The following is a 25,646-nucleotide window of genomic DNA, read 5'->3' on the forward strand; positions in this document are numbered from 1 at the left end:
AGTCTGTCACTTAAAATGTTGAACAACCAGTTAATTTTGACAGATGGCACATTCAGCTGTTGCTGTTTTTTTAAAATCAATTCAGTTATGTGCTGTTGAATGGTGCTGAAAGAGGATCCGAGAAGTACCAATAGAATTTAAGCGCAGTGCCCTGGGGAACGTCAGTGTTGTGCTGGTTTTTGGAAAGAATATTCTCCTCCATTCATGTTTTGTGGCAGTCATCAGCGGTTCTGTGTGCACTAAAAGCAAACTGAAGGTGAGGTAATGATTGATGTCTGAGTTGTTTCTTTTCTTTCACTCGCTAGTTTCCTTTTCTATTCACATTAGACGTACCATCAAATTCTCCTATTTTTTCTGCATAAACAGAGCTAGCTTTTCTCTAGAGGTTTATTTACTTAATTTACATTTTATCAGACAGTAAGGTGTTCTGACGGGACAGTATAGAGGTTGTGTGGTTGTGGGTACATGCTGTAGTAAATATTGTGATAAAGGGGAAAGGGGCACGTGTGGTGTTTCGGGCTAACGGATGGGGCAGGGATGTCACCCACGTCGTGCGGAGGGGAGGTCTGCCGTTTGAGGGGCTGCTCCACTCCCCACGGGGGGCGCTCGGCAGGGAGGGAAAGAGCACAGGAAAAGGATGGAATAAAACATCTTTTTTTTGGGGGGGGGGTTTAGGGGTTGTAGGAAGCTGGGAAAGAAAAACACACAGAGGAAAGGAGGTAGGAGAGGAGGGGAGGCATTGGAGGGGCAGAGTGTTTTGGGAATGGGGCTTGGGGGATGGGGGTGGGGGGGTGCAAAATGGCACCCCTTCTGCTTTTAATTTTTTTCCCTTCCTCCTCTCTTATTTTCTCTCCCTTTTTTCTTTTCCGCACCATTCTTCTGCTCTGTTTCCCGCCCTTCCGAGTCCCGCTCACTCGCTTCCCCGCCCCCCCTCCAAACTGTCCTCACCTCTGCATCCCTTCCCCCTCCGGGCCCCACACCTGTGCAGGGATCCCCCAGGTCTTGGCCCCCGGCCCCCAGGCCCCCGGCCCCCAGCCGGACGCCCCTGCAGGGCTGCAACATCCTCCTGCACCCCCCAAAAACCCCCCAGTTAGAACGTAAATCTGTCCCTTCTCCTCTTTCTCCCTCTCTCAGCTCCACACTCTCGGCCCCCCCGCTTCACGTGCACAAGAGTTCAGCCACTGCCTCCACAGTAGCACCAGCATGACACACACACACACACATACTCAAACACACACACACACACATTTTTATATATAAATATATATATATATATATACACACACTCACAAACGCACACACACATATACTCAAACACACACACACACACACATATATATGTATACACTCACAAACATACACATACACATGCACGTGGTCACACAGACAGACAGACACACATTTTTGGAAGACCCACACTGGGCCCATTGGCTAGCCACACCTGGGCCAAATAATTTATTTGTGTCTTGCATCGAGCCCCAGGGAGCACCAATAAAAACCCTGCAGTGTGTCCTGGCGATCCTAAAAGAAAAAACATCAATCAAGTGTCCGTTTCCACCAACACTTTTAATTCAACGTTCAGAACAAAATGCGTATTTTGCTTAGATTGCATACCTTACGGGGGGGGGGGGGGAAGCCTCAGGGGATTCCACAGGTAGGAAGTGTTCTGAACTTTTACCGGCTTAAAAGTGCGAATGTTTTGCGTTAGCAGTTTTCCTACGCGCGGAACGCTTATGCAGGCGGGTCTGCGAGGGGAACGCGTTCGTCCGAGTCGTTCTGCTGACCGGTGGGGGGGGAGGGGGGGGGGGGTGACAGGAGTCACAGGACACATGTGGACAGATTCATTTCACCTTTATCCACCGGAGGGAACTTATTACCTAAAAAAACAACAGGGGAAAGCGGAGTGAACCAGGGGCTGACGGGACGTCCAGATTCCATCGGCTATAGCGGGGCGGCAGTAAAGTGTGATTAATACGAGAGTGAGATTTGGGGGGGAGACATTGACTGAAGCTTTGGAGTTATTAACACGCCAAGGAGGTCAGACCTCCATGACTCATTGTTATTAGAGACAAATTCCTACTGTAGCTACGACGCTCAGCGAGACCGTGGAACAGCCCCTGTGCTCCACTTTGGGTTTCACAGTGGAGAGCATTCATTCTGTGTGCTTCCTCCCGGTCAGCGGCAGGCTTGGGCCTTCCGAAACCGGACGCGGGGACTCGGTGCAGCCGGTCAGTGGCCTAAATTGAGTCTCTCAGTTTGCCGAAAGGCACCAAGAACGGGCAGACCCCGTGGCCCTCCCTGGGCTCGATTTCTCCACCCCTGCCACAGACTTACTGGGAAGCCTGCGGGCATTTTGAACGCAAGATCTGTGTAAATTATGTAGGTGGCCTGCGTGTGCTGTTCTTTTGGTCTGCTGGATCATAAGATCATAAGATCCAGCAGATCTAAAGATTGACAGGGAAACTCAGCTGACGCTGCATCCACCATGACCAGAGTGGAGCAGCCCACTTACTGTTATATAATGAGAATTGTCTTAAAAATAGAAACTCATCGGAATGACACATTGAGTTGTCTTGGTTTGGATGAATAGTCTATTCTGATTGCCTGAGCGATGGTCAAATTCTGTGGTCGATTATCTTGTGCGCACACTTAAATGTGGTGGGTAGCTGGAGGAGAGGTCATGTGACATGAGCCCTATCAAAATGTTCTGGAATTCCACTGTCATCTAATGTTGTGGACCTACAGTAACATCTATTTGCTGAATTAAAAGGAAAATAGTCATCATTCTTCTCAGTTTGTAAAGAAATGCAGCGATGCAAAAACTATTTGTATTTAAAATGTCGTTCAACGCCATGAAAAAAAGCAGAGGTGGGGAAACTACCATTTCATCTTCACATTTAATGGTGCTGATGAAGTGCGTAATAAAGTGCATGGTGTGTAACGGCTTCTGTGCGTTCACCACAGATGACTTCTCCAACCGACAGCAGATTTACGATAACGGAAATCCACGCAGTCACTGAGGAAAGCATAATGATAGAGGTATGGAATCAATAAAACAAGATTAATCTGTGATTGACAGTATAAGGTGTGGAATGCATGATTACGTGTACAGGTGAAGCGTTGCACACCCAACGTTAAGACGATATGGACCTCATCATATTTAATTTAAATAGTGTTACATGTTACATAATAACATTTGTAAGTAATTTATTACTTCCATTGAGCGGGTTGTATAAATCACAGTAAATCAATCCAAGCTGTTGAGCTTGTATGAAACTGCACTTCCCAAAGGATGGCCAGTAGGCCTTGGCCTCACCTGGTGGGGGTGGGGGTATTTTCCACAGAGGACTGCTGTGATTTATACTGGATGTCCACACCTGGGTGGCTTACACAGGCCCTGTTCCTGTTCTTGACTTCTGTGGCGTAAAGTGACTGGGTGTGCAACAGCGCCCCCTGTGCAGGACATTAGTGTATTACAAGACAGTGTTGCAGTCATTGCTGAAAGTCTCATAAGACTGGTGTTTGAACCCACAGCCTTCCGGGGGTCATGGCAACCACACTTTGACCGCACGGCTGCTCGACCCGAATATTGATTTACGCTAATAACTTTTTCAGATGATTTCAGAGAGGCCTTGACAGGGTTTCTTAAAATGATTACCCGTGTTTTGTCCAATTCACTGCTTTTCTAGCCAGAGTGACAACTGTATTGAATGTTGTATTGAACGTATGTTATAATGCATGTTTTTATTTCAAGAATTGCTCCATTGGTACCTGGCCAGTGTGGGGAATAAAATACTTAGGATCCTGTCATATAATCAGTAAATATAATCCTGTAATATAACCTTCTGCCCAATTCATTCCGATAATATTTTGCTTTGATTGTTTGTGCCAATTATAAATTAGATGTGTTGAAAACTGTGTAGTCCATGTAAATAAAGTAGTATGGCTTCAGTATGCTACTCTTTCTCTGTGATATTTCTCATTCTATCCACTGGGTGGCAATAGCGAGTTGTGTTTCACCCCCCATGCAGTTATCCATCATTACCACACAACTTTATTTGTCGACAGCTGACGCAGTATAACTTCAGACATGGTTTGGAATTTTATAAAACAATTTTTATCCAATTATATTACACTACATTACATTTATTAGTAGATGCTCTTATCCAGATGACTTACAAAAGAGGAGAACACCAGGAATTGTCTCAGGAATACAGCATTATCACCACTGCAGAACAGAAGGCCCATTCATAATCAGTGAGTGAAAAGCTGGCGAGCAACCCAAACATATTATCATTGTAAATCCCCTATTAGCGCTGTTTTAACGTCCAAGTTTTTAATCCCCAGTCTTACCTGTAGGGCTTTGCAACGTTCTCCGTACATTTTGGGGAGACGAGCCAGAAAGCTTACTGGCACTTGAAAAATGTTCCACTATTCCACATCAAAGGAGGATCCTAAAAGCCATCCCGCTGGGTGTGAATAGTTTTTGTCTTTGTAGTTTTTTTAAACCTGAAATTATTTTAGAAAATAATGACTTATTCTTATTCTTTCATTCACGTAAAGTAATTGCACTGTGCACTGCAGCGAGAGCTCTGTGCTGCTATGAGGGCTCTGTGCTGCAGTGAGAGTTCTGTGCTGCTATGAGGGCTCTGCTGCAATGAGAGCTCTGTGCTGCTATGAGGGCTCTGTGCTGCAGTGAGGAGCTCTGTGCTGTACTCAGGGAATCTGTGCTGCAATGTGGAGCTCTGTGCTGCAGTGAGGAACTCTGTGCTGCAGTTAGGGGATCTGTGCTGCAGTGAGAAGCTCTGTGCTGTGCTCAGGGGCTCTGTGCTGCAGTTAGGGGCTCTGCTGCAGTGAGGAGCTCTGTGTTGCAGTTAGGGGATCTGTGCTGCAGTGAGAAGCTCTGTACTGTGCTCAGGGGCTCTGTGCTGCAGTTAGGGGCTCTGCTGCAGTGAGGAGCTCTGTGCTGCTATGTGGAGCTCTGTGCTGCAGTGAGGAACTCTGTGCTGCAGTTAGGGGATCTGTGCTGCAGTGAGAAGCTCTGTGCTGTGCTCAGGAGCTCTGTGCTTCAGTTAAGGGCTCTGCTGCAGTGAGGAGCTCTGTGTTGCAGTTAGGGGATCTGTGCTGCAGTGAGAAGCTCTGTGCTGTGCTCAGGGGCTCTGTGCTGCAGTTAGGGGCTCTGCTGCAGTGAGGAGCTCTGTGTTGTTTGGCTGATTTCATTGCTGCTGCTGCTGGGACCTGTCAGTGCTACCCTCAGCTGGAATGCAGCAGTCAGACCTGTAACTCGATTACCTCTCTGCATCTCTCCCTCTCCCACCCCTGCCCCTCCCTCCCTCTCTCTCTCTACCCCTCTTCCCCTCTGTCGCTCCTTCCCTCTCTCCCTGCTGCAGTGTAAGGTGAGGTGTTGGTGTTGCCTGCTGGTTGTCCCAGCGTTGCTGGGATGTTGATCTAATTGTGCGGCGCTTTAGCTGAGCTCCGGCTTTCTCTCCCCTCTGTGGCGGGTGCAGTCACAGGGCCTGGGAACCGCCGCTGTGCTGCGTCAGCTTCCTCTCCCCGAGCCTGCGTTCATTCCCCTACCTGCTCCAAACAGTCTGGTGATTTTAGTGTGTGTGTGTTTGTGTGTGTGAGGGAGGGGGTGAGTGTGTGTGTGTGTGTGTGTGAGAGGGTGTGTGTGTGTGTGTGTGTGTGTGAGGGAGAGGGTGTGTGTGTGTGTGTGTGTGTGTGTGTGAGGGAGGGGGTGAGTGTGTGTGTGTGTGTGTGTGTGTGTGTGTGTGTGTGTGTGTGTGTGTGTGTGAGGGAGGGTGTGTGTGTGTGTGTGTGTGTGTGTAATTCCCACCAGAAAGACCAAATAAAGAGAGAGTGAGCGTGTATGTGTGGAATTTCCATCCTAAAGATCAAATAGATTTTCTACTTCTCATAGATTTATTCTAGATGTTTTTAGTTTAAATTTTGTTGCAAATACGTTTTCAAGTTAAATTTATTACACATGGAGGATTTGTGCATAATTGGAGGAGCAACCTCAGGCAACGTTTCTGCCGCATTTTTCCTGATGTTGCACTTTCTCAATGGACCAGTAGAGGGAGCAAGGTTACTTTGCATTGTGTTGGCTTGAGTCCAGGGTTGAGAAAAAGACTGTGATAGAGATGAATCTGCTTCGATCCAGCTGCAATAAACTTTGTCCTTGCTTTTTTCCTTAATTCAAGGTAATGCCGAACTCATTAAACTGTATTTAAAAAAATATATAGCACAGGCTTGCAGTACATGCTTGCAATTTTGAACACCTGTGCCCCAAAACAAATACAGAAACAGAAAAATATGCATCAGACTGTTTAAAGCAACACATGCACAAATGCATACAGTAGGTGCATATGAGCTTTACTCAGCAAAATACCTGAATAGCTGATGATGAAAGCAAAACAAATCGATACACAATGCATGTGTGTCGTGTATGTACAGCAAAAATAACCCTCTAATGGTGTTTAGACCCCCTTCTGTGCATGTTCAATGGGATTAAACATGGCCCTTGCTCCATATAGCGTGGTGTCACATTAGCGTTGTGTCTACCATGCGTACGGAATGAGAGCTACTCTTTTTAAAAAAATGACCCTAGATCAGATCAGCCGGCCGTCTAAATTAAGTGTCGCACGCTTGCGCATGACACTCTAATGCTAAAAGCTAAAAGCACTGCTGCACAATAGCGTTTTGTGTCTGAGCGACGGGACGCTAGGGGAACGCTTTCGCTAACCCCATGCGGGTTCTGCACGTGTGCAGTGTAGATCAGGGCTTCTCTCAGAAGTGAGTGGAAGGTCGTCCGTTTTTGTGTGGCGCTTGTGAGCGCTGTTTAATTAGCTGGACGGGGAGGACAGACCCTCTTCAGAGTGAATTTACAGTGCCAGAGAAGGTGGCTAATCAGGACCTCGCGGAGACCTTTTGATTGGCAGGTCAATAACCACTAAGATAAATGGTTTTATGACACCCAGGCATGGATATAAATCCTAGGGGGGACACGCCCCCCCCCCCCCCCCCCAATTTTGGGAAACCTCAATGGTTCCTCCTCCGAATAGTATCATGTTGTATTGGGTGGTACACACCCAAATAAAAGTATTCCTTGTTGTTTCCCCACCAAAGCTGAAATGAAATCTACGTTCTTACACCCAGTTATCATACAGAATATATCTAACCAAAATTTTTAAACATTAATAAATGAAATTAATGACAGTAATAATCATACAAATATATTTTTTTTAAATCAAATGGGCATGTGGTAAAGCACCAACCCTCCCCCCCCATATGTCTTTGCCTAATTTATTTCCACTTTTCTCACATACATTCATAATCTGATAAATATTTCATGCATCGCTTTCCAGCATTCCCTGTATTCAGTCTCATTTCTGTGAGACAGTGCTTCAATACTGCGCTGATGACGTAGCTGAAACACCCGTAGGTGTCAGCAGTTATAGTCCTTGCCTGCTGTGAACCTAATACTATTAATACTGTACCAGCTGTGCGTGCGATAGTGACGTTCTGTACGTGTGAATGGAGAGGACCCCCATTGCAGGCTCATGGAGGACTGTGCTGGCTCCTTTCACACCCGCTATTGCTGCAGCATGTTTCCTCTTGCCTGAATCCTTCCCTGCTATAAATTCATCTAGCATTTATAGAAAACAAAAATAGAAAATGGTACAGTTGAATGATGAAAAAAATGTGTGTAAGTCGCTCTGGATAAGAGCGTCTGCTGAATGCCTGTAATGTAATGGTGCTCATGTAACTGTTTAAAAACCAAAAATAATTGCCCAGCCTCTGCATCCGTAATGAAATATTTTTGGACAGTATGACTAATTAATATCTATTCGTAAAAGCATCCCCAAAGGCTGTTTTTACCGGCCGACTATGAGTAATTTCGTAAGTGTTTTTTTTCCCACGCCATTGTTAATGTGGTGTCACTTCTGTTAACAGTGGACTTTGCACTATTGTTCATAAATGCTGAGGAGGTCATTTTTCAGTGGTAAATTTAGAGCTTTAAGTAGCTTTTTATTTTCTGGTCGCAGAATGGGAAAGGACTTTGTTGGGTACTTTTGTACATGTGTAAGTATGAAAAGGGCAATGTGCATGGATGGGTTTGTCCAGTTGACCTTTTGGAGAGTCACAGTCACACATGGTTCAGGGGGGAAGTTCTTAATGTTCAACAATGAATTAAACGCTGACAACTGGCAGTGTATTCTGGCAGTGGGGGTGGGGTGGGGGGGTCTTTGATTGGCAGCTCTATTACCATTAGCAGTTACTGAGCCTGAGCTGCAGTGTCGCCCTTTACGGATGCCGGCCGTGCTAGAAACACAGAACATATAGATGGTTTATTTGGCCCCCTTGGTACAGTGATGTCATCATCGGTCATATCGATTTCTCCAGTGGGTGCTAGTGATCCTAGCTTCCAGCTGTGTGCATGTGTGTGTGCGTGTGTGTGTGTGTGTGTGTGTGTGTGTGTGTGTACGCACGCACTTGCATGCCTGTGAGTGTGTGTGTGTGTGTGTGTGTGCGTGCATGCCTGTGTGTGTGTGTGTGTACGCACTTGCATGCCTGTGTATGTGTGTGAGTGTGTGTGTGTGTGTGCGTGCATGCCTCTGTGTGTGTGTGTGTGTGTGTGTATGTGTGTGCAGGTTGAAGGAAGGTCACATTACACTCTTGCCCCGCCTACCCTGCCCCTGTTTTTTTAATCAGGCAGTGATTGACAGATGCCTAATGTGGTCATGTGAGCAGCCAATGAAAACGCAGTTTGACGCGCTCTGAACACAGAGGCCTGTTGGCGTGCCAGCGTGTTGCGGGGTTGGCGTGTGCGTGTGCACGGAGAGGCCATGGTGAGCTGCACCTGTGCTTTAAGAGGATCAGTGGACTGGTAAATGCATTGGCAGGGGTCTTGTGGGAATATCAAGGAGTGTAACCAACGGCGCGTTTGATTCATGCAGAAAATACACCTAATAATACACTCAGGTGTATAACTGACATGCATCAGAGAGTGAGAGAGAAGGAGGGAGGAAGGGAAGGAAGGAGGGAGGGGGAGAGGAATGGAGAGGCAGAGGTGAAAGAGAGGGAGAAAAAGGGATGGAGAGGAAGGGATAAGCTAGAAGAAAATAGAGACAGACAGAAAGATAGAGAGAAAGAGAGGTTGAGGCACAGGAGCACTTTGACAATTACTACTACTGCTAACTGCATTTGCTGTGAAATCTGTGAAGCTAATTATATAATGGAATCTGATTACTGTTAGTTTTAACACAGATTCATCACAAAACTCAGCAGCAGTTTAATCACACAATTTCGATACCATTGAAATAAATACATTTCAGTGCAGTAACTGGCATATTAATTTTCCGTTCACATTTCAGCTCTTTCTCCTAAAGAAATAATTGTTTTGTTTTGATCTGAAAAAACAAATTGGTTGGTAGTTCTTCTCCAGTTCCAGAGCTGGAGTCTGTTATGAAGAGAAGTGCGGATTCCTTATGCTGTTCTGTAGTCTTGGTCCAAAAGTGCAGTTTCTGGACCGATCAGAAGAAGAATGAACGAGCACAGCAGAATTAGACGAAAATGGTCCCACAGTGCAGAGAACATTGCTGATCTTAAGTGCCTTATTTGAAACACGTTGTTCCTTTAAACGCCATTAAACTACCATTGGGCTACTGGCAGAACGAAGCATTTTAAACGAAACGTCTATTTTTCCATAATCTAGATAACTCTTTCTAATGATTTGGCTTGGTTGCGTGTTTTGCGTATGCGCGGGGACATATGGGAGTATTGTTTGTATTTTACGAGTACGCACTGTTACCGTATTTTATGGCCATATTTCACGCAGGTTTGTTCCAGCTCTTTTGTAGCATAAACAAAGCCTTTGAAATGTGGAGCCCACAGCAAACAAATTCAGAGGGTCTCCATCACAGCACTTCATTTTCCCTCGTTCATTGTCCACCTCGTGTATGAAAAGGGCGGACATTGTTGTATGATACCTGCCTTCACAACCCACAGTTTCTCTCCACTTAGACCATGTGACTAAGTGTCTCTCAACTACTACAGTTTGACAGCAGTTAGAGGGGGACATTTACCTGAAATCAGTTTATGATGGTATTTATCGGTCCACTAATAATATGATTTAAAGAAGAAAAAAAAATATGTCAATTATATCTTTCCTCCCAGAAGCCATAACCATGGCCATTGCAGTGGTGACTCACTGCTGAGTCAGAAGTCTGTTTTGGGTGCAGGATGTGCAAGTTGGATATCTTGACAACCACAACCTTGAAAAATGTAGGTTTTTTTTTAACAGTCCCGAGAGTGATGGGATCAATGAAATGCAACAGCATCACAATTCTGATTTAGATTCCCATTAATTCCAGAAGACACATGCCAATGACATCACTTCAGAGGGTCTTTGTGCTGGCAGTTGATCTAAGAATTGTTTTGACAAATCATTCCTATTAAAGGGCAACAACAGCAGTACAAGTTGTATCGCAGCTGTAGGAATGTCAGTTAGACTTCAAAAAAACAAATTCTGTGGGAACAAATAGAACTGGAACAGACCCAAGTAAGTCGATGGGTGATGGGAAATTCTACAATGGGGGGCAGGGGGGATGAACCAACGTTAATAATGTGTGGTTCACTTCTAGATTGGCTCAGATTGCACATATGATGTCGGCTGCTTAAGTCTCGGCCTTCATCGCTCTGCGGTAGTCTGTGGTCATCGTCTGTTGTTGCGCTGTGACCTTGTACACGATAAAGGTCTGAAATTGAATTTAAGGTTAACGGCACATTGCGTCGTTTACCATCCATTACCATGTATTTAAGAGTGGGGTTACGGGGGGTGCTACCATTATTTTAGCTTTATTTATAAACAGAGCGCACGTGTAATTCGGTTTAAAATGATTCCTTGTAGTGGAGTTGGAAAAGTCAGTTAGAAGGCACGTTGGAATGTGACATCATCCCTGGAGAAGCAAGTGGAATTCAGTTAGCTTAGTTACATCATTTGTCAGATGAGCTTACCTGACCGACAAAATGGCTTTGAAATTAAGTACGGGATAGCTTCACATCCATGCAAATTTTGCAAGCAATTCAGCTCTGAAGACATATAAATACTTTCCACATAATTTGCGTTGGTTTTTTAAAATTCTTTTTTTAAGGATTAGGGAAGGGTTAGCAAAGTAAGTAACTTTGTTACAGAGGTTTTGATATCAAGTGTAGAGTAGGTCAGTGTTTAGTGTAGGAGCTCTCTGAAGTAGATGAGTCTTCAGTCTGCTGCAGAATTTGCTGCGTGAGGAGGTTGGTCCTCCACTTCGGTGCCAGGAGGGAGTAGAGTCATGATCTTGAATGTGCTCTGGATCCCAGTGGATGTGACCTTGGTCTTTAGCCCTGCCCGCTTATCACATCTCTTTGTCCTTCAGGCTGACCACTGAGGACCGGGAGTTCCAAATCAGCCCACTTGGAATTATACGATTTCATTCCCAGAAAACTGAAGTATCGAGTCACGTTCTCGATTGCTTTTTTTCCCTTTCTGAATGAATGTCTAGCAAGTGCCTTTTTCATCACGTATCGTGAAGCAGGTAAATCTCCTGGCGAATCTCTGTGAATTGCTGCACTGTGTAATCAGCACTGCAGCGTGACAGAATTCGAAAGCACAAAGCCCAGTTTACAACACGGGGACGGATGAGTGAAGGTCACCAATGACTGGCGGGTAATCAAAAGGAATTGCTGAAATGTGAAATTAGGAAATGGAATGGCAGGTAGCATGGCAGATTGAATACTATTGCAGATTTTTTAGAAAAACTGTGATTGAGTTTTTCAATCTTAATGTTTCTGTATATATTGGCAAAACAGGGGGGGGGGGGCTGGAGGACAAGAAAGAGAGGAAACGGAAGTCATGAGAGTACACAGTGTTACAATTCACAATTACAACAACAAAACATCATCTGCCAAAGCTCCAAGGCTAATAACACAATACAAAACTAATGGCTGGTCCATCTTAAACCGGGAAGATTAATCACCTGTGGTGTTTTTAATCACAGCTCCTCAATACCACTGGGACTCCCTGCATTGGCTCTCTTAAATGTATGTACAGCCACTGCTTTAGTAATTTTCCACGGCTGCTTTTACATTGCATTGCATTTACACGTTTAGCTGACTCTCTCATACAGAGTGACTCACGTAAGTGCGTATATATATATATATATATATATATACATAAAGGTTTATTGAACGGGTGAAGCTTGATGTGAGCTCCTCAGCATGTCACAGCCGACCATAGTAAATACATAAACCTGCAATATAATGTTACTGTAGGTGCCTTAATGGGCGCTGGACGCAGACAGGGAGCGTAGCGTTTTAAGTGGCAAGTGGGTTTGAGTGTGTAGCGTTAGATGTAACATTAGCCTGTGAACCCATGATAAATGCTCAGTGCAGTGCTTGTTGACAGTTCAGTTTTGAGCTGTGAAGCCCTCCTTACAGAAGCAAGTGATTTATGTAGATCTGGAAAAAAAAAAAAGCCAGCTGGGTTTGTTGGTCTCCTGGACCACATTTTGTTGGAACATAAATGATTTTTAATTTTTATTTCTTTCCCCTCATGACAGGAGTTATGATAAACATGATTGGTGTTTATCATAAGCTCTCTCTCTCTCTCTCTCTCTCTCTGCAGACGGGAGAGACGAGCAACACGTTTCGTCGATGCGGGCTGCGCCAAAACAGACTGACGGGAGCTGGGAATGCCTTTGCAGTGGAAGAGAGAGAGAGGGAGAGGGAGGGGAGAGAGAGAGAGATAGGGAGAATGAAAGAGAGAGAGAGCAAGTGGGAGAAAGGGGGAGACAAAAGAGGGAGCTGGAGAAAGAGATGGAGAGAGAGAGATCCCCTGTGATGTAATGGAGATGACATTTCCCCTTTGTGCTGTCTCTCTCTCTCTCTCTGTAAGCGATGCCGGTATTCTGCTCTCAGAACCCTGCGACAGAAACGCTTGCCGGTCGGAGAGCGTACCGTATCAGATTGATCGCTCTGCTTTGTTCCCACTGCCACCCGCTTTTCTTCTTCCCTCTTTCCCTGTTTCTCTTTCTCTCTCTCTCTCTGTCTCACTCCCTCACTTTTTCACCGTACGCATTTACAGACACTGAAACGGCCAGTGATTGAGGCGAGGGGGAGAGGGCGAGCGTGTGTGTGAGCGAGCGAGCGAGAGAGAGAGAGAGAGAGGTGGTTTTTTGCCTGCATCAGCAGCATTGCAGAGCTAGAGAGAGAGAGAGAGAGAGAGCAACTCAGCGAGAGGGAGCATGACTGAGCGAGCGAGAGAGAGAGACTGAGAGCGAGAAACCCATTGTCATACCAGCGAACTAGTGCTGTCGGTCTCTCTCACTGTCTGCACGTGCAGCTTGCACACACACTCACGCACACACACACACACACACACACACTCGTGCACACTCATATGAAGGGACACAGAAACATCGACTGACCAATGGCAGCAGAAATCCTCTCCGCGTTGTCCTGAAGACTCGCAGGTGGAGGAGTGAAGGAGTGAGTGTGTGTGTGAGAGTGAGAGAAAGAGAGAGGGGAGGAGGGGAGGGGTGGAGGGGAGGAGGGACAGGGTGTAGTGTGAGGCAGGTATGCTTCTGCTCTCAGTCCCAGAGACTGGGGATACTGAAGTACCGCACAACTACTGCATCAGCGTTCCTGTGCTGAACTGACTGTGCAGGAACCTGGAGAGTCAGAGAGAGAGAGGCGCGGTGTAGATTACTGTGCTTAATGCATGTTTATTTTTCTTTATGTGCATATATATATATATATGTATTTATTTTTACTGCCCCTCCCACCCCCACCCACCCCTTTAGCTGACTTTAAGCGCGAGAGAGACGGCAGGATGTCTTTAGACCGAGCGACCTCCCTGCATCTCCCCAACCCACTGCCTGTCTCCTAAATTCTGCTGGAATATGCACTGTTAAAAACACACAGAGAGAGGAGGAGGAGGAGGAGGGCATCGATACGGACAGTTTACGCGTGCCAAATTTATCAGAATAACACTAAAAGAAGAAAAGGGAAAAAAAACAAAGGAAAGGAAAGTGCCTGGAGAGGACTGCTTCATTGATTTGGCTTTGTTTTTTTCTTTTTTCCTTTCTCTCTGTTCTTTCTTCTCCAGTAGCTGAGAGGAGTTGTGGAGGACAGCGGGGGGTTTGGAGGGGAGGAGAGAGGTGGGAGCCTCAGGCACGAGCGAGAGAGCGAGAGAGCGAGAGAGAGAGAGGGAGAGGGAGAGGGAGAGGGAGAAAGAGAGAGAGAGAGAGAGAGAGAGAGAGAGAGAGGGAGGGAGAAAGAGAGAGAGCGAGAGAGGAGCTGGAAAACCCTGCGGAGCCTTGCGATAGTGCAGCAGGATTGAGAGAGCGGAGGTAGAGGGGAGGGAAGCAGAGAAGAAGAGAGGGAGACTTGGAGACTAACAGAGAGCTGAAGGTGTACTGCAGCTGCGGTCCTGTGGCAGCCAGCCTGGAACTGACAGATTCGAGCAGGGAGGGGGGGCGCGCCGGCGTTTTTGGGGGGGGGGGGCTGGATGAGTAGCCTCTCTTTTTTGCGCACCCCGAGCTGTTTGGGATCACACCTCGCCGGCTAGCCTCGGAGGCGCCCTGAACCCCGAAACCCTGCTCGCCCTGCCAGCGGGCTCCCCGACTCCACAGGCACCCCCCCGGGCCCTGGCAGCGACGGGACCATGGCGCAAGCTGCCAAGCACCTCCGCAAGAACAAGGATTTGGAGGCGATCGCCGAGCAGGAGCGCAAGGAGAAGGAGGAGGAGAAAAACAAAAAGAGGAACCGGTCCCGGGACCGAAAGCGCAAGGTAAGGGGTGGGGGGGTCGGGGGGGTGTGGGGGGGGGGGCGTTGCAGGGCGGTGGGGGGTGAACCTCTGTCTCATGCAGGGGATGACCAGGGGTGTCCAGACACTCATCGCCAAGATGAACAGTTGGGTATATTAATGCACACACACACGCACGCATGCACGCACACACACACACACCCAGGTGCGCAGTCTGCTCAGGTGCACTCACACACGCAGACGTGTGTAAACACTCATGCTGGGGAGAGCGGGGAGGGGGTGGGGGTGGGGGGGGGTGGTGTGGGTGCATGTGTGTGGTGGGGGTGTTCTGAATCTGAACCCCCCCCCCCCGCCCCACTCCCACTGAAGTAAATTTCCGTCTTTACTGTGTCATTAATCCTGTTTGAAAGGGTTAAGGGGGGGAGGGTTTGTGGGGGGGGTGGGGGGGTTCTGAGCACCGCCCCTATTCTTATGGCTCTTAACTGTCTCTGGGGTCCTTTTCAGCAGCTTTATTGACCGTCCTGTGGCCAGTCTTCCTGTCGTTCTTGTTCTTTCTTTTTGTTCCCTTTTTCTGTCGTTGTGTTGTGTTTGTTGTTGTCGTGGTGCGGCTCTTTCTGCAAATGGGAAATTTTACAGCCACTCTGAGATAACGACTTAAGCTATCGGGTACCCTGAGAAGAAATACCTCCCCTCTCGCCCCCCCCCCCCCCCCTTCCCAATCCGATTCCCTTCGCCCCAACATGGACATTCGATTAAAATCAGCGGTGTACCTGCAGGCTTGAGAACCTTCCGCTCTCTTCACCTGCGAGACGACAAACTGCAGGCTCTCTGTGCCAAACCCCCCGAGGTTCGGAACGCCACAGCGACCTCCTGTAAAGCTCTGCTCCTGTGATCTTAGCGTGCGTTTCCTCTGTGCCCTTTGACCTTTTGGGACAATGTCATCGCTGACAGACCTGAGTCAGAACCGAAAGGCTTTTACTCTATAGATGCTGGTAAAATTCTCCTGCAAAATCATCCAGCAAAACATGTCACTAACCCAAAAAATTTACAGTCCTACGAAAGGAAAATTTTGTTGTGGAAAATAGATTGGAGAATTTAAAAAATGTCGGCAATCTGCAGGAATTTTACTGGTGCCTGAAGGGTTAAAACATGTCACACAATGTCTTTGCCCCAGGTTTGGCTGTTACAAGATTACAGGAGTGAATAAGGGAAGGGGAGCGATGTGATGTGAGGGCACGGATGAGGCTGAGGGTATAAGAGTATGGGGCTGTTAACCTGTAGCTTAATTACCTGCTGTATCAGACAAGGTGTTTTTTTACCGCGGGGGAATCTGAGCACCTCCTCGACATTAGATTGGCTGTGTGTGTGTGTGTGTGTGTGCGTGCGTGCGTGTTCTGTGAGGCTGCAGAGAGGAGGTAGGGTATGAGTCATCCCCTGTACCTGAGATTGCAGGTACAGGCAAAGAGCCTGATGTTACTGTGTTCTGAGTCACCTGGCCTTGCTTTACCTGTCAGGAGTCTGCTCTGCCCCTGTCCAGCTGCACCTGCGGTGTACTCTACTGTACAACCGCAGGTGCAATATCAAACCCAACCCCAACCCCTCTCTTTACTCTGAGACAGGCTGCACGTCCAGTACACACACACTTCATGAGCCAAACTGCTTTCTACCTTAAACTCACCAGGTAAATGCCAGAGCTACCTGGAGACTCACACTCTGCTGTCTAGGGCAGGGGTGGAGAAGGAGGCATCCGTATCTGTTTCTGAATTTGATGCCAACTTCTGCTCTAGTGAACTATTTAATTATTCTCAATTATTCATGTGGTGTGACAAGCTCATAATTGAACACTGAAGACTTGTTCTCGCGTCTGGTTGTGATTTGCTTAACCGTGCTTTGATCTCCTGGATGAACCAGCGCTGCTGTGTGTGCAGCTGATTAGCTAATTGAGCCTGGAGCCAAAAAACCTGCATGTACTGCACACCGGCCCTCTAGGAATGAGGCTCCCGGTCTACAGGATGTGAAAACCTGGGGTAGAAAATACTACCAAAGCAAAATGAGCTCATTGCACAGACCGGTGCGGAACTTCTGTGTGAGGAACTTCCTTGCTTGGCGAGCCTCCCGTCCCACGGAAGCGCACTTTTTTCGGGGCAGGAATCGCCGGCGAAACAGCGCCGTCCTCTCACCACCCCGCCACAGGAGGGGCGGGTGGAGGTGGTGGGGTTCGCTGCTCTGGATTAGCGCTGCGCTACAGAGCAGCGGGTCCGGGCGTCCGATTCGCTAACAAAGTCGCGTCTTCGTCTGAAAGCGCGTGCGCGTTTCCCCGAGAGTCTTCTGACGTCATTTAAAAAAAGTTAAGCCTTAAGTAAGGCTCCCGCTCTCCTCTCTGTCGTCAGCTTAAGGGTCTATTTCGGTTTCTGGAGCAGATGTGCCTGCTGTGGGTGGGTCCACTCTTTAGCAGTGTCTCCTGTGTATTAAGCTGTCACCGGTTCCTTCTTCCCTTATAATAGGAGCGCAGAGTGCATTTTGAGTTGTTCTTAAAGGGATCTCCCTTAATGTGCTTTTAGTTGTTCCCCCCCCACCCCCATTTACAGTTAAAAAAAACTGGATATCAGTTGTATTAGTTTGATAGTAACAGCACCCCCTGCAGGCAGTGTGCATGGGTGTCTTGTAGTTTCCCCATTGTACCCACAACGTCAGTGGTTCCCGACCCTGTTCCCGGAGATCTAACTGATTCTACTAATTAGCAGCTCAACTAGATTTAGCTAATGAGTTAGGTGTGCTTTGCTAGGGTTGTAGTGAAAACCTACTGCTGTGCATCCTTCAGAATTGCTTACAAAGAGTGCTCTACCATATCATTAGATATGATCGATAGTAATTCATTTGCATGGAGTTCTCTTGTGTGGATGAAACTTGGGCTTTCCGCTGTTGGTAATGCTCACGTCCTGAACCCGTGGAGAAATCCCGCTGTGGTCGCTGAGATGTTGACCCCCCCAAACGTCGGTGTCTGTTCATGAGCTTGTAATGGAGGAGACTAAAAATAAAGCTTTTACATTCAATCAACCTGTTTCTCCTTCTCTGCTGCTTCATTAACAAGGGAGCCAGTCAATGCTATCAACCTGTGACCATTGGCAGGCAATTCAATTCGTCCTCATCTCTTAATTGGGATTCACGTGTTCTCTCTCTCTTTGCCTCACGACAGAGAATTCAAAAGACCAGACGAGTGTTTGGTTTAATAAAGTCAACGCAGTCCTCCAGATGAATACGCTTTTAATTTGAAATTGCACCGGCTTTCAGGAAAACCTGTAATCAAGGCGAGTGAACAAACTGCAGGAAATCAGTGTTTTTGTTCTGCAGCTTTTATTCTGCAGAATGTGCAGAATAACTGAGTGTGGTATCATTGGCATGGCCCGATTGTGGACACGCAGAACTTGGAGTTAAACTGTTTACAAAAGTCTTTGTGTATATTGGTTGCAGAATTTTATAGAAATCTGTGATTGAAGACATGTAAGGCTTCACATTTTGGAATTCTTTTGGAATTAATTTATCCAAACAAATCTGTTTTTGCTTGAACGGAACAGTTCAAAATAGGGAAAGCAATGACCTCAGATCAACTTTTTGAAGGTGGCTGGAGAGGGTATTAAGGGTAACTTGCATTCGTTTTTTTGGAAGTTATCCACGATACTTTTTCGATCCACAGAGCGATGGTTTGCCAAGCCAATTAACTCTGGACGAAATGGGAATTTCCCCCATAAAAAAACACCGACGCAGTTACGGGATGTTTATTGCATATTCAGAGATTTGTAGTGAACGCTTTTACTGTATAATGAACTGTGGCCTGAGTTAGACGTGCGTATGTCAAGCCTCACAACGCGTAGGGGCAACCGTGCAGTTCACCCGCTCAGTCAACATGCGCTTGCCTTATTTCTCAAGAAAGTGCATAACACTGTAAGACACGACGCTTCTCCCTGAGAAGTGTTTCTTAACATGTTACATTTTTGGCCCTCCTGGAACTGGATGTAGTCCCTGTCTTTGGCCGCTTATATGTTGCTCCAAGAATGCATTCACAAAACTGCCCTTATAGTTATATAGCTATATCTTACAGTGCGTATAGTTCTTTTGGTCCTTAATATTCGCTGTACAGTGCACAGCATATGAATTATTCATATTGCTGTTTGGGTAAAGCTGGATTATGGCTCATTTGCAGCTGAAATTCTTGAAGTGCGGCACAGTAAGTGTGATGGTTGCCGGCGAGGCTATAAGCATGGTGTGAAGCCCATCCATATTTGGCTGGGCTTGTAGGCAACGGTTAACTAGCCAATAATCATAATTTTGGGAATAATCTTTGATCCAATTTTTTATTTGTTTTAATGATACTTAAAAGTACCAAGTTTCCTAATATGGTACAGAGAAGTGTGTGTGTGTGCGCGCACGTTTGTGTGTGTGTGTTTTATCCCACTCAAACACCGCAGTACCTGGCATGGTGCCCTACTGCTCCTTGACTGTCTGGCTGCCTGCGGTCCTGGTTGAGTTAGGGAAGGGGAGGTTTAGGAACAGGGGGCAGTGCTATAGTATTGATTGTAGCGGTTGATCAATTGTAATAAATTCTGTTCTGGAACAAAATTATTTAAATGAAAGGGGACGTTTCTCCCTTTGACTTTCGCCTCTTGCAGGCCACATCATTCCCAATTTCCGCACTCGTTTACTGGCAGGGGAGGAGATTTAGAGAAAAACTGTAATAATTACGAGGAAGCACAGAGTCTTTATGCTCCACACGTTTATCGGTAAAATGGGTCAATATTTCACTGATAAAGATTTGGAGCTTTGAAGGGAAACTTCATCCCAGAATCAGTATTTGATGGTACAGTGTTCTCCCAGCCAATAAATATGTGGAGGGAAAAAACAACGCATTGTTATCACGGCATCCAGCCTTAAAGATGTCAGCCTCGTGTCCAGGGAACGGTGGCTTACATCACCGGGATGGCCACGCCCCCTCTCGGTGTAGCCGGGACGGATCGCTGAGTCAGACCCGTTTCTGCTGAGGATGTTTTTCGATCCGGCCCCTCATCTGAATGCGTTGCCTGTATCCGTATCATCACTTCCTTTATAATTATGGAGTGACCCAGAATGCCCGTGCAATAGATATAATTAGACTGGACTTGAAGTGCCTCCTTGTACTTTTCTTCCGTCAGCTCGGTGCGAGTTTATTAACTTTATCCCAGAGCAGTGGGGTCCAGGTCCTCCTGCCGAATTTCAGACACTGGTAGACTCTGCACCTTTTCCTAACCATGTGCATTGGTATAATTTGAATATCAATATTGCATAAAGAAATTAAGTCATAAACACTTGGCCATGAATGGTCAAATTGACCGTCGTTTATCTTTCCGGTGTGGTTGATCATTTTACGTGCATCGCTGCATGTAATGTTGTTGTGGAAGGACTCCAATAGTCCAGTGTGATGCATAAACTTTGAGTGACCACATTCTATTCAAATGTTAAGATGAAAAAACACAGGGATGAGTTAAATGAGACAATTTAGGAAAAATTGGGTAGCATTGCTTTGGAATAGAGCTTGTTTAATTAGCTAAGATAGCCAGTATTGTTTGTTGTAACTTGGCCTCATTTTTATATTAATAGACAATGCTTTGTATGCGTGATTAACTTCGCATTTTTGTACGTTGAAAATGATTTGTTGTTGAGATTTATTTTAGCGCGTCAAAACAACAGCTTGAGCACTATAACTAACTTCAGTGTTTAATTTGACTGGTGTGAGTGTCTGTCGTTACGCACGGTAAGCTCCTTCTCCCTTTTACCTGTCATCCCCTGACAAACCTCAGCCCCTCCCGTGACTCACCGAAGATTTAGGAACCACCACCACACGGAGTGCCGCTATTTAAGCCCAGACTGAGCTCACGGTTCCCCTGCCTCCCCTCGATCGCGGGTCTCTCTGGATGACATGTCATTTACCCGGGTTCCACAGGGAACACTTTCAAAATGGCTGACTCTGCGGGGCTGGCCCTAGTAAGTCATATTTACCGAAGGGGCCCCAGCACTTGGGCGTTGCTAGGAGGAGGGCGTGTGGCACTTTTTAATTAAGGCAGGTTTCCGGAGGTCTGAACGCGAGCGGACGGGGATCTCCGTATAGCGAACGGGGGCCGGTGTAGCGGGCGGCTCAGATTTATGTGCCAGCGGGGGCCTTCCTGCTCTTAACCCGGGGGGGGGGGGCGGGGGCTCATTTGATTAAGGGGACTGGCTCCCTCTTACAGAAGCACTCGTCATGATTTGTTACAATAAAAAAAGAAAGAAGGGGGCTGGCTCTCCGTCGGGCAGGAGTCCGAGTTGCACGGAACCCTGGGACACCCCCCTGGATGGAGGGATTTTTCCCGAGTGCCACCGGCTCCAGAATTAGCTGCGGCATGAAAGAGTAATGAGGTTTCCCGCCTCACATTTTGATTACACTCCCTTTTTTATGGTAATTCGTCCTTTCCGAACATCCGTCGAGTTAATCCTTCAACAACCTTGCTTTGAAGAATTAAAAAAATATTTTTTTTTTTATTGTTGCTGTTTTAAATCAAATAGAGCCCCAGAGAATATGTAAATTTTTTATGAGGTGAAAGTGTTATTTTCTGAAAAGCAGCACTGTCCTTTTCACTTCTCTTATTCTTTGTTGGATTTTGCATCAGGGAAACCCTCCCACCTCCAGACATGACTCTGCCTGTCCTAAAAAAACGGAGGCTGTCCGTCGGATAGGGGGAATCGGTCGAAGGATGGCTGTATTTAAAAATGAGTTTATGAACTTTTGGGATTCTTTTGTGGAAAGTATGAGTGATAAAGGGGGAGGATGGGGTGGGGGTGTCAAGGGACAGTGAAGTCTGCAGACAGTGTGACAGTACCCTCTGTCCTGTCCTCTTTCTGTCTCTCTCTCTCTCTCTCTCTCTCTCTCTCACCTTCTGTTGCTGCATAGGGGTGTCAGATTTATGGAATTGGTTGTTGACTCATGCACCACTCCTGTTCAGATGCATCATTACGCGCTCGCCGACTGGCTTCAATTTCCGCTCTCCCTAAAAAAATGCAGTAAAAACTCTCTCTCTCTCTCTCGCTATCTCCTAGCAGTCACATCCCAGCTTCGTCTTTAAGACCTCCTATGAATAATCTAATGAGCATTCCTACCTTCTGGAACATTCTGTTTCTTGTTCAGACACTAAAGGTATGGCTGTTGGAGCGTCTCGTTTTAAAAGTTCCAGTCCAGATAGAAGATCTACTTCACTTATGCTGAAAATGTGTTATTTGTCTTTTGACCAAAGATCACACACTTCCCCTCAGCAACCATGTTCAGCCATAGTGGAGGGTAAGAATGTGTGATTTCCTGTGGAGCCATGGGTCTCAATTTGGGGTTTTCTGTTTTTCATTGCCCCAGAGAACGGTTTACCGTACTTTTACCTCACTGTGTGGCTGCAATATTGGTGATATCAATAATGTATATCTCTATTATTTCTGTTGGTATGTGCTGTATCTCTTACTGTCAGTTAAATGTATAATTTCTCTCTCATATCATCCCATCTTATTGTGTTGTTGGTGTGCTGGTCAGTGACTGAAAAGGACATTGTGTACAATGCATCTGTCTTTGCCCCCCCTTCAGTAAAGTCCCCTCTCCTAGTCTATTGCAGTAATCTCACCCACCGCCGATCCTGATTCCAATAGTGGTGGTTTACCTAATCCCCTTTAACCACAGCTGAGCGATCCAACTGATTGAAAAGATCCTTGTCAAGGTTGAAGGGGGGGGAGCGAGAGAGAGAGAGAGGGCAAAATAGGAAAGATAAAATCCTCTTGCTGCACAGTGCTCAGTAGCGCTCAGACAGCGAGAGAGAGAGAAAATCCGGTGGAGGGTCTGAATCCAGGAACGTGTTCAGGTTCCCTATCCTCCATAATCTCTGAATCCAGGAACGTGTTCAGGTTCCCTATCCTCCGTAATCTCTGAATCCAAGAACGTGTTCAGGTTCCCTATCCTCCGTAATCTCTGCCTGTCTTTAATCGCGGCCTGGGGCCTTTTTGCTGCAGAAGCGGTGATTTGCTTTCTGTGCGTGTCCAGAAGGGCCCCGTTCAGTGCAGAGCTGAACATTTTTATGGTGTGTGGCACCATTTGTAATGTCATGATAATGCACTTTATTATTCGCCCTTTACCTGTTTATGTGTTTGCATACAGTAAGTGACTCCTGGCATCCATACGACACATACAAAATACTATTGACTGTCTGCTCAATGGGAAAAAAAAACAAAAATAAAATTATTATTTTGATGCGTAAAAGAATTGTGACGATATCTGGGTCATTGTGTCAACCCCCCCTCCCCCCCACCCTGAAAGATATGGATACACACAGAGGGAGTCCTCCCACCCCCTTCATTCTTATTTGTTAACTTGTTCTTTTTCTTTAGTGTTTAAAGATGCATCAGGGGTGGAGTGTTTATGTTAGAGCAGTGGGGATGTTCCACTCCAGTGCCTCTCTTAGCCCCAGCTCTGCACCAGAGGGACAGGGAGAGAGCAGGGGGACAGGGGTTGGAGGAAAGCTATCTTTCGAAGTAACATCCTCACCCCCACCCGTCAGGTTACCCTGCGCCTGCTGCCATGAGTGACGTCAGACAGGGGTTATCCCAGAATGTGGGTAGTTTTGGGGGCGGGGGGGCAAATTTCTGCCCTGATGTCCAGAGCTGCTCACCTGCTCCCACTTGGGATCTGAACCTATGGGAGATCTTATCTCCAGGGCAACACTGCTTCTTTTTTAAGAGCACACACATACACAAACACACACACACGCGCAGACACAAACGCACACACACCACACACCCACACACACACACAAACATTCACCTTACAGTATATATACACACACCACACAGAGATTCTCTCTCTCTCTCTCTCTCTCGCTTAATCACACACACCCACACACACACAGATGCAAATGTTTCCATTCACACAGATCTGTTCTGACTCACACACACAGACACAGACACAGACACACACACACACACACACACACACACAAACGCTCATAATCACACTTGCCGTAAACTGACACACTCAGGTGCTGGGGGCTGCTGTGAGCAGAGGCTGAACGTTGTGAAATGAATCTTTGATGGATCTCTGAGTGCCGAGTCATGAAGTGCATCTGCGCTCAGGATGCTGCGCTTCCTCTCTGGCACGAGCTGCCGCCCAAACCCTGACTCTGCAGGGGCCCTCAGATGAACCCGGGAGTCCTGCCTGGGGGGGGAAGGGGGGGGGAGGCTCTGAGCCTTTGAGCAGGGCTGTGTGGAGGACTTGTGGTTGTAGGAGACATGATCAGTTGTGGGTATATGATTGGTTGAAGGGTTTGTGGTTCGTAGGGGAAATGGACAGTTGTGCGGATATGAGTCGTTGAGGGGCTTATGGTTGTTGGGGACATGGCTGGTTTAAGCAGGTATGGGCTTTTTTGGCGGGGGGGTGGGGCGCATGGCTTTAGGTATTGAAGCCAAGGAAGTCACTTTTGGGTCTCGCCTTGCAGAAATGGAATATGTATTACCCTCCAAAACGTTTGAGATCACTTTTGTACATTTCGGTTTAACCATGTAGAAATTATAGCACTTTTTATGCACAGTCCCTCCATTTCAGGGTATCATAATGTTTGGAACAAATAGCTTCACAAACGTATCTGATTAGTCAGGTGTGTTCAAGTGCTTCCGTAGTGCAGGTATTTCAGTATCTAGTCTGATTACAAATGTAGAATTGTGGAGTACAGAGTGAAATAAAGAAAAAATATGTCTTTGTCCCAAACTTTATCAAGGGCACTGTATCAAGATTACAACACTGTGCTATATATATGTACTGTAAATACAGTATATAAAACGATTGCTGCTTTGAGAAATTGGCATGAATGTGTTTAACATTATGTTTTCCACATCTTCTGTTTATTGCAGTATATCCAATCTCCATATTGGTCCAGGGAGATTGGTGGCAGGAGGGAGAGGGAGAGAGGGAGAGCGATTAGGGGAGGAGAGGAGCGTGAACTCTGGGTGACACTGTTCTCCTCTCTCCCTGAGAAGATGCCGCGGTCACATTAGTTTGATTTATAGCGTTTTTGCTGCTGCTCATTCTCCACTGATAGACTGTGTAATCCACACATTTGAGGCAGAGCCACTGGCGAAACGTGTCCGGGGTTCATTGATGACACCGGGTGACTGGGCGTGTTCGCTGTGTTTGCCCTCTTCATCAGCTAGCGAACCGCTAATTTTATGCCCTCAAGGAACTTGAAGTCTGTGCTTTAAGTGGCATATTGTTGGTGTCACGCGGAAGCCTTATAATGACATTTTTTAAAAGTTATAGGCCAACTATATTTTGTGAAAATCGCTTTGTATCTAAGCTATAATTCTATGTTGCTAAATGGGGGGAAAGCAACATTTCTTTTGTCCGTCCTGAGAATTTGAGGTACTGTGTGTATCTTTTCGAGTGACCCCGAAAATATGTATGCAGGGCGTTGTGGGCGGAGAAAGGACAATATTGGCGATTTATTTCAGTTGATGCGCAGACGTGTGTTTACCAAGTTGACTGTGTGTGTGGAGAGTTTTCGAGCTTGGCTCTGTGCTCTTGACTGGAGTAAGGATTCCAGATGGCAAAATTTGACGGAGAGAATTAAATGCCGTTTCACTCTAAACGTTTACTGAGGTCTAGTGGCTTAGCCTACAGCGTTAACGACTAACGGAAAGCAATTTGTTAAGCAGAGTGTGTGGTTACAGTTGTTTTGATTGTTGTGATGGGTATGTCTGTCTTTGTCGATTGTCTGGGGGTTGTGCACGCCTGCAGGTTTTCTATGCAATG

The 25,646-nt window shown here is 46.6% G+C and overlaps 1 protein-coding gene across 14 annotated transcripts in view; it reads left to right on the forward strand.

Annotated features, from left to right (window-relative positions):
• Positions 1–14,548: 14,548 nt before the first annotated feature.
• Positions 14,549–25,646, forward strand: part of LOC135264872 (ankyrin-1-like) — a 126,946-nt gene continuing 115,848 nt past the window's right edge. For 9 of the 14 annotated variants that reach the window (XM_064353822.1, XM_064353826.1, XM_064353830.1 and 6 more), the window contains exon 1: positions 14,549–14,830. In XM_064353822.1, coding sequence (XP_064209892.1) covers positions 14,705–14,830 — 126 coding nt within the window. In that variant the 5' untranslated portion in view covers positions 14,549–14,704. The remainder of the gene's footprint in view (positions 14,831–25,646) is intronic. The other 5 variants (XM_064353818.1, XM_064353824.1, XM_064353832.1 and 2 more) reach the window with 1 other exon arrangement.

This window comes from Anguilla rostrata, chromosome 10, assembly GCF_018555375.3.
Source record: "Anguilla rostrata isolate EN2019 chromosome 10, ASM1855537v3, whole genome shotgun sequence".
Lineage (NCBI taxonomy): Eukaryota > Metazoa > Chordata > Actinopteri > Anguilliformes > Anguillidae > Anguilla > Anguilla rostrata.